Raw genomic sequence first — 14,257 nt, 5'->3', positions numbered from 1 at the left:
TGTTAAGCACATTTTCATGAGCATATTGGCTACTCATACATCTTCCTTTTGAAGTGTCTGTTCAAATATTTTACCCTTTTGTAACTGGGTTAATGGTCTTTTTTATTATTGAGTTGTAGAAGTTCTTTACGGTTCCTAGACATGAATCCTTTGACAGATTATGTTTGATGCATATTTCCACTCAGTCAGTTGATTGCCAAATCATTTTCCTAACAGTATTTTATAATAAAGATTTTAATCTTGAGAAATTTTAACATTGTTTTTTATTGCTTTCTGTGTCATGTCTAAAAACATTGCCAAGCCCAAAGTCACAAAGATACTATGTTTTCTTCAATAAGTTTTATAGCAACAGTTTTTATATCTATGAATCATCTCTAATTTCTATGGGAAACAGGGGTTGGGGTTCATTTTAAAAAATACAATATTCAGTTGTTCCATCCCCATTTTAAAAAAATAATTTCCTTTCACCATTGGATTACTTTGACCATATAAATGTGGGTCTATTTCTGGGCTCTCTATTCTGTTTCAATGTGATAAATTTGCTAAGATCTTGAATATTACAGAATTACAGCATTTAGGTCAAGTACTTTAAGTCTTTTTCAAGATTACTTTAGATATTCTAAGTCCTTTGCATTTGAATATAAATTTTTAAATGTTGGTCCATTTCTTTTAAAAAAAATCCACCAGAATAATGATTGAGATTACACTGGATCTTTACATTGAGTAAAATGGCTATTTTAACTATATTAAGTCTTCTAATCCACAAGTGAGGCATATCTCCCCATTAATTTAGGTCTTCTTTAATCTCTTTTAGTAATATTTAATAGCTTTTACAGTGTAGGTATTGAACATGTTTTGTTAAATTTATTCCTAAGTATTTTATATTTTTAAATGCCATTGTAAACATAATTTAAAATTTCATTTTCCAATTATTTACTACTAGTATATTACTATACAATAGATCTTAGTATGTTTATCTTGTATCCTAAAACTTGCTAAGTACACTTCTATGTTCTTGTAGTTATAGATGACTTAGGATTTTCTACCAACCTGATCATGTCATCCAAATACAGACATTTTACTGCCTCCTTTCCAATCTGTGTGCATTTCTTTTTTCCCTGCCTTTCTTTATTATACTAATGTACAATGTGAATAAAAGTGGTGTGAGTGGACATCTTGACCTATTACAAATCATAGGGGAAAAGCCTTTAATATTTTACTGAATATGATTATAGCAATAGGTTTTTCATATAAGGCCTTTATCAAGTTGAAGAAGTTCCCTTCTATTACTGATTTGCTGAGAGTTTTTCTCATTAAGTATGTGCTGAATTTCATCAGTTGCTCTTTTGGGATATCTAATGCAATAAAGATGTTCTTAAAACATCTAGGTTTTCCCCTGTAATTAATATGGTGAATTTCATTGACTAATTTTCAAATGTTAAGCCAATCTTGAAATACTGGGGAAAATCTCAGTCATATGTATTATCCTTTTTATATACTGGCAGATTAATTTGCTAATGTTAAGAAATTTTATGTCTATCCTTCATGAAGGATATTAGTTTCTCTTTTTCTTCTTCTATTTTAATGCCTTTGTCAGGTTTTGGAATCACAGTCATATTGGCATCATAAGATGAACTGGGAAGTGTCCCTTCCTATATTCTTAAAAGAATCTGTGTAAGATTGGTGTTATTCTTCCTCAAATGCTTGACAGAATTCAGTAGTAAAATCGGTGAGCTGAGTTTTCTCTATAGAAGATTTTCATTACAAATTCAATTTTCTCCACAAATATAGGGCTTTTCAAAATTTCTACTTCAGCTGGTGTCACTTTGGGTGTTCCCCTCCATATTTTCCCCACCACAAAGAATTGTCATTTCATCTAAGTTGTCAAAGTAATGGAATAAAGTTGCTAATAATATTCCCCTAATATCTTTTTTCCCCACCTTAGTATCCATTTTATGTCTGTAGAATCTATAATGATATCCTTTCTTTTCTATCTGATGATATTAGTAATTAGTGTCCTTTCTCTTTATTCTAGATCAGTCTACCTAAGGGTTCATCAATCATGCTACCTTATCAATGAACACACTTTGGATTTTGTTAATATTATTTATTGTTTGTCTTTTATTTGATTTCTGCTTTTCCTTTCTTCTACTTACTTTGAAGTTACTCTGCTTTTTTCGATTTCGTAAAACGAACATTTAGATCAGTCCTCAGTTTTCTAAGGTAAGCATTTAAACTTATAATTTCCCCCAAAGCACTACTATTGCTGTAGCACACACATCTTGACATATTTTTACTATTACTCAGTCCAAATTTTTCCTCATGACTTCTTCTTTGACCCATGGATTACTTAGAAATGTAGTTTAATTCCTAAATATTTGAAGATTTTCTATTATTACTGATATTCAATTCTCTTGTGGCCAAAGAATACTCTGTATCATTTTAATCTTTTTAAATATATTAGAACTTGTTTCATGCTCCAGCACATGGTCTATCATATGCCAGCTTTCATTTGCTTACACCTCTACACAGCCCCAAATCCCCATTGACGGCAATATAAAATGAGTGCCACAAAATGAAGAAAGAGGCTGGGCGCAGTGGCTCACACCTGTAATCCCAGCACTTTGGGAGGCCGAGGCAGGCAGATCACAAGGTCAGGAGTTCGAGACTAGCCTGGTCAACATGGTGAAACCCCGCCTTTACTAAAAATTAAGAATTAGCTGGGTGTGGTGGCAGGTGCCTGTAGTCCCAGCTACGCCAGAGGCTGAGGCAAGAGAATCACCTGAACCTGGGAGGCAGAGGTGGCAGTGAGCTAAGATCACGCCACTGCACTCTAGCCTGGGTGACAGATCAAGACTCCATCTCAAAAAAAAAAGAAGAAAGAACAGAACTCAGTAAGCTTCATATATTCTTCATGTTTAAGATTTTTTCTTTTTTCTCAATTTCCAAATTAGTAGCAATAGGTTACAGGAGGCATATTTCTTGACTCAAAACTGGAGAAAACATATATACCAAGTGTGACTTTCTATTTGGAAACAAGCTACAAACTTGATTTATCTCAGTTTTCCCTTAACTAAATGGCAATCATACTGTATTCCTTCTTTAAAGAAAAATTAGAGTTATGCTTTAAAGGGCTCTCTGCCTAAATGAAAGATCACAGGCGTTTTGTATGCTTTCAGTTCTGTGGCAAACTAGAAACAGGTTCTGCTCTGTCCCATGAGGCACAGAGTGTGTGCCTCAGGTATGTCAAAGCCAAAACACCAACTCTTACTTGAATCTAACATGACATTAGTTTCAAAATCTCATTAATACTATTTTACACACAGCTAAATGAGAATACCATTATCAGTTAAAATAGTATACCTGTAGTTATAACAAAGTAAATCTCAAACTTAAGTTTGTAAAAAGTGGCAACAAAATACCTTTTCAATAGAAAAAATGTTACTATTCGAGCTGAACCAAATTAAAAATGGTTATATAAAGTATTATGCTTAGTCTGTGCATGGTCACATATTTTGCACATGGGAAGAATTTCTCAACTTTTAAAAGTCAATTACCGTGTTCTTCCTGTCAATAAGCTTCTTCTTGGGTTTCCCCTACAGAAGCAGAAAGGACAACTGGGTTAGAGAATGCTATTCAGATAATCTCTCCTGAGTTGACACACACATACACTCCTGAAATTTTTAATACAGAAATTCAACATGAAATTAGGCCAAGGAGGACATCTTTGGGGAAAGCACACAGATATATTAAGAACATTCTCCAAGAAGAATACTGTGAGCTGGAGGGACAATCAACAAAAAACAAAAGAGAAAGGACAAATTATGGAGAAAAGTTATAACAATTATTTATAGTTATTTATCTATTTACGAAGCAAACTGCTTATTCCTAGCAATAACTATGTAAAGAAGGTTGTTATTAGCTCCATTTATATGAAGGAGCAGGATAACGTAATTTTTTGGCCTGCCATAGCCAGAGCTTAAAGAGTTTACATCTGAGCTCAGGGCTTAGGTCTCAAACTGCAGTGCTCTTTCTACTTTCATTGAACTATTTTAGGAAAAGAAACCAAGCTCAATTCTCATGGGGTTCAAAAGGGATGCTCATCAGAAACAGATTTTCCACAACTTAAAAAAATCTCTACTAAAAGGCCAGGTGTGGTGGCTCAGCCTGTAATTCTAGCCAAGGATTAGGGAGACCGAGCCAGGCAGATTGCCTGAGTTCAGGAGTTCGAGACCAGCCAGGGGAACACGGTGAAACTCCATCTCTACTAAAAATACAAAAAGTAGTCAGGCAAGGCGGTGTGCGCCTGTAGTCCCAGCTACTCAGGAGGTTGAGGCAGAATAATTGCTTGAACCCGGGAGGCAGACAGCACACTGAGCCAAGATCATACCACGCACTCCAGCCTGGGTGACAGAGTGAGACTCCATCTCAAAACAAACAAACAAACAAACAAACAAACAAACAAACAAAAACTCTATTAAAAAAAGATGCTCTCCATTTTCTCTAAACTAGGGCTAGGCTCTCACCACAGAAATCAGGTGCTGTCCATGTTAAAATAGGCTTTTGTTTTTCTTTTGAAACTCTCTCATTTGATTTCCTTTCATTTAACACTCTTAAAAAATTTCTAGCAGTGGCTCACGCCTGTAATCCCAGCACTTTAGGAGGCCAAGGTGTGTGGATTACTTGAGGCCAAGAGTTCAAGACCAGCCTGGCCAACATGGTGAAACCCTGCCTCTACTAAAAAATAGAAAAATTAGCTGCGCGTGGTGGCATGAGCCCGTAATCCCAGCTGCTCAGAAGGCTGAGGCAGGAGAAACGCTCGAACCCAGTCAGCCAAGATCGTGCCACTGCACTCCAGCCTGGGCAACAGAGTGAGACATTGTCTCAAAAAAAAAAAAAAAAAAAAAAAAAAAGTCCCCAGTTCTACTTGTACTCATTTATGTATATGTGTGTTGAATTCAGTACACTTTTATTGCCTGTGTAGGTTCATATACCTACCACAGAAAAGATACTCAATGATTATTACCACCATGAAGATTCCCCCATGTTGTTCTTTTATAACCACCCATACATCTTAACCCCTGCCCCATTAATCTGTTCCCCATTCTAAAATTTTGTCATTTCAAAAATGTTATATAGAGTCACATAACATGTAACACTTGACACTAGTTTTTTTTGTAAAGAGACAAATGCAATGTAGATGATATATAAAGAAAAATCCAGTGAAAAGTAAGTCTTCACCAAAATGTTTTGTCTTCCCTTTCCCATGTCTTCTATCCATGTTACTGTCCTAATATTGTCATGTAATCATCAGAAAGTCTCAAAATGATTTTAAGTTTTTTCACCCAGATAATGGTTTTCTCCAGTAATTTGCAATCATGATTTCATATTATAATGACCTGGGCAGCTTTTAATAAGCAAAAATGCTTCACTCTGGATGGGGGTGGAGTGGGGTGTAGTGGCTGGGACATAAACCAGGGTTAAAGCTACTGCCATAGCGTAAGACAGTATGTAAGATACTGTTTGCCAGGACAGGGTGGGAAGGTTGGGGAGGAGTCCAGAAAATAAGGAAGGTAGACAAAAACTAACCTAAAAGAAATTAGTAGAGAATTAGTTGGAAAGTAGTTCTAACAATAACAAAATTAATTAGATTTACAAGAAGGAAAATATTAATTCAGACTGATGAGAGAACAGATTTATTGGAAGATTATCAGGACTTACTACAAATACAATCTCATTTTTTTCAATGCATGTTTCCGTGTGTGTGCCTACCATGTGGTAGACTCTTCATACTGACAAAGATGAACATAACAAAGTACCTACTCTTAAGAGTCAACCTGGAAAGTACAAATTAGCAAACAGGCAATTATACAATCCAGGAATCCAAATAGACTTAGGGATAAAAGAACAGCTGGGAGTACCTCTTCCTAGTCTAGGACAGACGAGGAAGAACAAAGCTAGAAGAATTTAGGAATGGATTGAAGGCCATTCCAAAAGAAGGGGAGTTTGTAAGAATAAGGATGTATAAAAGAGCAAGGAGAAATGGCCATAAATTAGTGTGGAAAAGTGAAGATTAGGCTAAAAAGGTAGGTAAGTAGATCATGAGGGTTTTTCTTAGCTAAACAGGGAAAATTATGTTTTTTAATCAAAATTTTCAGAATGCTTCATAAGCAGGAGCTGTTAACTGGGGCCTGAAGAAAGAATGCAGGGAGTATACAAACTTGGATAGAAAAAAACTTACATCCTCTAATTGAAACTTAGCATTTCCTCCATATAAATGTAGGAAACTATCCACAGTAGTGGATTTTTTTTTTTTTTTTTTTTGTCGAAGTCTCACTCTGTCACCCAGGCTGGAGTGCAGTGGCACAATCTCGGTTCACTGCAACCTAAGCCTCCTAGGTCCAAGGGATTCTCCTGCCTCAGCCTCCCGAGTAGCTAGGACTACAGGTGCCTGCCACCAAGCTCAGCTAATTTTTTTGTATTTTTAGTAGAGACGGGGTTTCACCATGTTAGTCAGGATGGTCTTGATCTCCTGAGGTCATGATCCACCCACCTCAGCCTCCCAAAGTACTGGGATTACAGGTGTGAGCCACCAAGCCCAAGTCCAGCCCACAGTAGTGGATTAATGTGACTTCATTACCAAAAAAAACAAAACAAAACAAAAAAAGCATGTTTTTTTCATATTACTTTAGAATTGTTACAAGTATTTGAAAAAGTGTATCATGCTTTGAAATTATGGCAGGTATTAGATCTGCTGCTAGGTCTCACTATTTAATATATTAACAAAGAGGCATATATATTATTGTATCTCAAATTGTTTATTTTTTGCTACTCCTAGGCGAATGCTTCCTAATTTTGGCTTATGTAGTGGTCCCCAGAATGCCTACTCTGCCCTCCTTCCCCTTCCTGGGAAACCCAAGAATAGAAAGATCCAGCCTCAAGTGTAGAGTTCATGTCAGTTCTGAAAGAGACCTGTATATCATGTGAAGCAAACTACCTATTTTAAGCAAACAGTTCATTACTTCTAAATAGACTGAACAATCAAACATCACCATACAATTGCAGATATATAAAAGTTAAAACTAGAAAGAATAAGCTGAATATATACAACTAATCCAGAATAATTAAAATAATGCAAAACGTGGCACATATATATCATGGAATACTATGCAGCCATAAAAATGGATGACTTCATGTTCTTTGCAGAGACATGGATGAAGCTGGAAATCATCATTCTCAGCAAACTGACACAAGAACAGAAAACCAAAGACCACATGTTCTCACTTATAAGTGGGTGTTCAACAATGAGAACACATGGACACAGGCAGGGGAACATCACACACTGGGGCCTGTTGGGGGCGGGGGTGGGGATTAGGGAAGGGATAGTAGGGGCTGGGGGGATTGGGGAGGGTTAACATTAGGAGAAATACCTAATGTAGTGGACGAGGGGTTGGATGCAGCAAACCACCACGGCATGTGTAACAATGCACAATCTGCACATGTACCCCAGAACTTATAAAAAAGGAAAAAAAATTCAAAAAACAGAAAGGAACTTTAAACAATCTAAAATAGTCAAAGAGATTTGAAAAGACATTACATCCATGAAATACTAAACCTAATCAAAAACCAAAAACAGTTCTTGTATATTAAAAACATGCTTGCCAAAATAAAAAACTAAATTAAACACCCGTATCCTGTGTGGGTAATAAATAACAATATAGACATGGTTGAAGACCAATCTAGTTTTAGAAGACAAAATCCAAGAAATCTCCAGGAATTTAAAGCTAAGAGGCGAGACCAAAAGTATAAAAACAGTAAAGAAATATGGAGGCTACAGCCAAAATTTATCTAACAGGAATTCCACAAGGAGAGAAAAGAAAGGATAAGGGAAATACTTCCCACAACTGAAAGACTGAAAGGGCGCACTCACTGCATGACCAAAATAATGAAAAATGACATATCAGAACACATCCTGGTAAAGTATCTGTACTATAAAGATAAAAAAAAAAACCTTGTAAAAGTTTTCATAGAGGGAAGGAAAAACCCACAGGTTTTATATAAAGAAATGAGATTCTATGTCTTCTACGTAAATCCAAAGATCTCTTTCATTAGAAGCTACACAATGTGATCACTTAATCAATCGTAATTACCACAAATTTACAGACAGAAATTGCAAATCCCATATATTTCCTGATACTAGATCACGAAATTGCAAGAGATGGTTAAAATCTGGGTATCTATTTTAAGAATCCTTCAAAAAAGTACGCATATCCTCTAAATAATGTAGGTTTCTCTAAATAACTAGGGTGCCTTATTTTGATAATCAATTAATGAACTCTACTGCAATGCAGTTATGTCTCAGGGGCTACAGAAGTATGTGGGACTAAGCAACCCTGATTGCTGTGCTATTTAAATTCCAATGTCTGTTTTCCATCATTTCCTCCTATTTTCCCTTGTATTGAGATTATCAGTTGTCATTTCTTATAAGTCTCAGTGTATTAATTTTATGAATTACCTCCCCTCCACTTTTTCCAATCTGATAATTCTAATCTCTTCTGGTCTGGAAAAACAGATAATCGTGTCTATTAAAACTGTATCTAAAGTATAATGGCACTGAGTAAAGGCCTTCCTTAAAAAAGAATAAAGTTTAAGGCATCTGTTAAAATTGCCCAAGGATCTTTATAGTTTAATTTTTGGTTTTTGGAAATGTTACAAAGTGCTGAGAGTTCACGATAAATTCTGGAAAAGTGAATCATTAAATCGTGCTTTTTAAAGGACTTATTTTCTATCAGAGATTTTACATAAAGACTTTAATAAGGTCTCTTTCCTTCTTTTACATGTACTTTCTTTTAATCTTGTGATCGAGTCCTAAATTTAAAGTTTAGCAAATCTCTACCTGTCCGGGAAGAGGCGTGTTGCCAGCATATAGTTCATGGAGGTCTTATGCTCGAGGTAGGACCTGAAAGGCAAAAAAAGAATCTGGTTATTTCTTAAGCTAGTTCAAGAGGAAAATGTAGAAATAAAAACATGAATCAAGCACAAAAGTAACAGGTTGTTTATATGCTGTTTTTAACGAAATATACTGTTTGTAAAGTGGCCAAGGAAAAGACAGTTTCTCCAATTTAAATTATAAGATACTAGAATAGAAACAAATAGAATAAAAAGAATAAGGAAAAAGAGGACTTAATTTAGAAAACAGAAAGAAAAACCAGCATTTCTTCAATTAATAATAGGTAATATACTAAGTTCAGGAAATAAGACTAAAAGATAAAAGAAAAACTAATAGAAGTTTATATACAAGTCCAATGAAACTGGGGATAGGAGATGCATAAAGGGGCTGAAAATGTAGATTAGAGACTGTTTCAATCATGTTATTCCTCAAATTAAGAGCTTTCAGTGGCTCCTCAAAGTCTACTGCAAAAAGCAAATACTTTCTCTTCCAAACTTTCAAAAGTTGGGTCATCTGTAACATCAATTCATTCACACTTTCTCCACACAGTTGCTCAACACAGATCCTGCAGTACAGTCAGCCAAGTCTCCTTAGAATCCTCTTGTCAGAGCCGTTTGAACCAGAGCAACTCCATCTTGAATAGGGGCTGGGTAAAATGAGGCTGAGGCCTACTGGGCTGCATTTCCAGATGGTAAGGCATTCTAAGTCACAGAATGAGACAGGAGGTCCACACAACAGGTGATAAGACCTTGCTGATAAAACAAGTTGCAGTACAGAAGCCAGCTAAAAGCCACCAAAACCAAGATGGCAATGAGAGGGACCTCTGGTTGTTCTCACTGTTATACTCCCACCAGCACCATGACAGTTTACAAATGCCCTGCAATGTCAGGAAGTTATCCTATATGGTCTACAAAGGGGAGGCATGAATAATCCACCCCTTTAGCATACTATGAAGAAATAACCATCAAAATGGGCAACCGGCAGCCTTTGGGGCTGCTCTGCCTACGGAGCAGTCATTCTTTTATTCCTTTACTTTCTTAATAAACTTGCTTTCACTTAACCGTATGGAAACACCTGAATTCTTTCTTGTACAAGATCCAAGAACCCTCTCCTGGGGTCTGGATCGGGACCCTTTACAGGAACACTCTCACACCTCCCATTGATCTATTTCCTCTGACTGGACACCTTCTCCCCATATCTCCTCTACATCTATACAGTGGTCCTCCCTCATGTTTCAGTTACTTACAGTAAACAAAAGTCTGAAAATATTACATGAAAAATTCCATAAGTAATTCATAAATTTTAAATTATGCACTGTCCTGAGTAGTGTGATAAAACCTCATACATTCTGCTCTTTACCACCAGGAATATGGATCATCCCTTTGTCCAGTGTCTCTGCACTGTAGACATTCCAAGCCCATGAACCACTTAGTGCTTGTGTTCAAGGAATCCTTATTTTACTTAATAATGACCTCCAAAGGCAAGAGTAGTGATGCTGGCAATCTGCATATGCTGAAGAGAACTGTAAAGTGCTTCCTTTTAATGAAAAGGTAAAAAGTTCTTGACTTAAGGAAACAAAAATCATATGCTGGAGTTGCTAAAATAAAAACAAATTTTCTATGCATGAAATCGTGAAGAAGAAAGAAATTGATGCTAGTTCTGCTGTCACACATCAGACTACAAAAGTGATGGCCACAGTGCACAGTAAGTACTCAGATGGAAAAGACATTAAATTTTGGGGTGGAAGACATGAACAAGTGACTGCAGTGTGTCACACCAGAAAGCACTGAGCCCAAACAAAGACTTCAGCAAGGGATCTGAAATGAGTGACACCAAGCCATTTACTGCAAGTAAGGGGTGGTTACACACATTCAGGAACACAGAAGGTCAACAGTAGCCTAACACTAAGTCACAATGCTTATGGCGTTCACCTCACTTCATCTCATCTCACTGTATCATCACACATCATCACAGAAGGAAGGGCAAGTACAGAACAGTAAGACATCTGAGAGGCCACATTCACATAACTTGTATTACAGAAGATTGTTTTAACTGCTCTATTTTGTTATTAGTTACTGTTAATATCTTACTGTGCCTAATTAACAAATTTAACTTTATCATGGTTACATAGTATAGGAAAAAACATAGTATATATAGTTGTGAACAATGTGGGGGTTTGGGGTACTGCCCCCCCACCCGCAGAGTCAAAAATTTGCACATAACTTTTGCTTCCTCAAAAAGTTAATTACTAATAGCCCACTGTTGACCAGAAGTCTTACCAGTAACATAAAAACTGGATTAACACATATTTTGTATGTTATATGTATTATACATTATATTCTTAGAATAAAGTAAGCTAGAGAAAATGTTATTAAGAAAATCATGAGGAGGAGGAAGATCTAGTTGCTGTCTCAGGGCGGCAGAGGCAGAAGAAAATCCATGTATAATTGTACTTCAAACACATATTGCTTGAGCGTCAACTGGCTGGTACTATCCACAGTTTCAGGCATCCACAGGTGCTCTTGGAAGATATCCTCTGCAGATAATCCTCTGCTGATAAGGGGTTGTCTACTCTACTATACCCTTCAAAAAGCAGGTCAAGTCCACCCTGCTGTACAAAGCCTTCCCTGACATGTCCTACCATGTCTTTACTGTATGCCTGAGGACCTGTCACATACTGTTCCTACAGAGCAAACTTTTTCCTGCTCTGTAAGATGCAGCAGGAAAAAAGTAGGATCTAGACTCAGAATACGTGATCCAAGTCTTACTGTGTGGTTATGGACAAGTCACATTGTTTTACTGAGCCTTAGTGTCCTTGCCATTAAAATGTGAATGAAACAATGAAGTATATAAAGTACATTACAATTACAAAAAGCTATACAAACATGAGCTGTTCTTATATGTTTAAGTAATTTTCCATGAACATAGTGATAACTCTCAACAGACAGGGATCCCACCTAATACTTACTTTATATGCCAAAGAACCAGGCATAGTGCTAGACATTTGTTGATAATAAATATGTATTAATAAAATGGCATATTTGTTAGTAAACATTATCTCCCACATTCTATGTAAAAGCAGCTCAATTAATATTAATTGAGTCTCTTTTCTCAGAATGCACCAAGAGAGTTAGAGTAATTTACTGATGTGATTGGTAATTTAGAAAAAAAATAAACAGAAAATGGTGCACTGAGCACCTCTCCTTTTTCTCTTGGGAGATAATCCCCCCTTAGTAAATACATATCCTCTACTGCTCCTATAGGGTCAGGCACTCCCCATACATGGCTCAGACCAACCTTGCTTACAATAGGCATGTAAGTCTGTCCAATTCTGAAGTTTAACAGGAAGCATATTTGCTTGCAGACAGTTATAATCAATTCCAATCTAGACTTTATCAGTAAAAAATACAGTGGCTCACCCCTATAATCCCAGCACTTTGGGAAGCCGAGGCGGGTGGATCACGAGGTCAAGAGATCAAGGCCATCCTGGTCAACATGGTGAAACCCCGTCTCTACTAAAAATACAAAAAATTAGCTGGGCATGGTGGCGCGTGCCTGTAGTCCCAGCTACTCAGGAGGCTGAGGCAGGAGAATTGCCTGAACCCAGGAGGCGGAGGTTGCGGTGAGCCGAGATCGCGCCATTGCACTCCAGCACGGGTAACGAGCGAAACTCCGTCTCAAAAAAAAATAAACCAGTATTTTGGTCTCCATCTATTTTAGCCCTTATTTTATTTCTCAACTGATTCAAAACTAAGCTAGTAAAGAAAGGTATCGTTGTTGGAGTTCCTTAAAAGACCCTCAACATTATTTGTAATTGATTCCATAGAAAAAGATACTTACAGAAAGGTCCTATATCTTGAAATACTCAAAAATGGAGGGTCCCCTTTTCATAAATTAAAAGATATGTTTTTGAGGAAATGAAAAAATTCCAATTCTTTAAAAAATATTTCAAAAGATTTATATATATATATATGTATACAGGTAATATTTTTCTGTTGAATTCCTAGGTCTTCATAAGGTATGACTACATGAGTAGCATATTTTGAAAGATAAAAGGATGATTTCTCAATGAACAGCTAGGTTTTCTAAACAAACAAGCAAATTTTTAAAAAATGATCTTTTCTTTTATTCCTCTAAGTTTTCTACCTCTGTACTTAGAACCATGAACACCCCAACTAGGTCAAAAAGCAGTCACCAGAGGAAGAAAATTATGTCGCCTATAAACAAGTACAAAGATTCTCAACCTTACTAGCAATCAGAGAAATGCAAATGAAGACCAAAATAAGATATTTTACCCCCACTAGATTGACAAAAATTAAGAAGTGTCTGACAGTGCTGCAACTGGAGAAGAGACATCAACAGATTCTCTTTTGCATTGCTGAAAGGAGTGTAAATTTACATAGCTACTTTGGAAAATAATTTAGCATTATCTTTTTTTCTAAAGCATTATCTTTTAAAGCTGAACATTCACATGTTTTAAGGCACTGAGCCTATAAGAAGACTTCAGCAAGGGATCTGAACTGAGTGACACCAACCCTATTTACTGGTTCACATATGTTAAGGCCCAGTAATTCCACTCCTAGGTATATGCCCAGCAGACACATACAAGAATATTTGCACCACAGCTGTTTTTAATAGCAAAAGACCAGAAAGAAGTCAAATCCTCAACAACAGGAGAATAGAAAAATTCACAGCCACATAAACACACAGTAAATATAATAAAGCATTGAAAAAAATTAACTGTAACTATATGTAACATGAACCTTAATTACAAAATACCGAATGAAAAAAGCAAGAGTATACAGAACATGTCTTTTTTTTTTAAGAAAAAGTTTAAAAGCAATTAAAACTAAACAAAAGAATTCTGTTTTTACACATGAGAGGATAACTGTTACTGGATACACTCTCCTACCATAAACAGTTAGAAAAGTATACAAGTTATTTGAAATAACTGTTTTCAGACATTAAACAACTGGCAGCATAAGACTATGATCTCTGACAGAGGGAAATACTGAAGTAAGCCCTACAATTGCCCCAAGTTTCTGCCTAGAGGCAATTTCCAGACTACACAGAAAGAGAGGAAATGCAAATAGAACCCAACAGTCTCCAAAAAGAGATGACAGAAATCAAATTTCTAGGGAGTGGCTAGAATTTTCAGAGCAATGTCCTGGAGCAGAAGTTGTGCAGAACTAGATATCTAAAAATCATCTGGAGGGACCCCTTGCATCTTTGGGTGAACACAACTCTGCTTAGGTATAGGGCGAAAGTCCACAAGGCTAAGCAAAGTGTAAGTTATCAGGATAAAGA

At 36.4% G+C, this 14,257-nt stretch overlaps 1 protein-coding gene across 14 annotated transcripts in view; it reads right to left on the bottom strand.

The window, feature by feature from the left end:
• TTLL5 (tubulin tyrosine ligase like 5) overlaps positions 1 to 14,257 on the bottom strand; it is a 285,182-nt gene that overhangs the window by 190,179 nt on the left and 80,746 nt on the right. For 13 of the 14 annotated variants that reach the window (XR_010342086.1, XR_010342087.1, XR_010342088.1 and 10 more), the window contains 2 exons: positions 8,897 to 8,959; positions 3,558 to 3,596 (listed from right to left, as the gene is read on the bottom strand). Coding sequence is in view for 11 of the 14 variants with exons in the window: in XM_064375047.1 (XP_064231117.1) it covers positions 3,558 to 3,596; positions 8,897 to 8,959 (102 nt within the window). In the remaining 3 variants the exon portion in view is untranslated. The remainder of the gene's footprint in view (positions 1 to 3,557; positions 3,597 to 8,896; positions 8,960 to 14,257) is intronic. The other variant, XM_012438103.3, reaches the window with a different exon arrangement.

This window comes from Aotus nancymaae, unplaced genomic scaffold, assembly GCF_030222135.1.
Source record: "Aotus nancymaae isolate 86718 unplaced genomic scaffold, 86718_ANA_hifiasm-v0.15.2.pri h1tg000011l, whole genome shotgun sequence".
Classification (NCBI taxonomy): Eukaryota; Metazoa; Chordata; class Mammalia; order Primates; family Aotidae; genus Aotus; species Aotus nancymaae.
The sequence above is the reverse complement of the archived record's forward strand: the minus strand, read 5'-3'. Positions and strand labels throughout refer to the sequence as shown.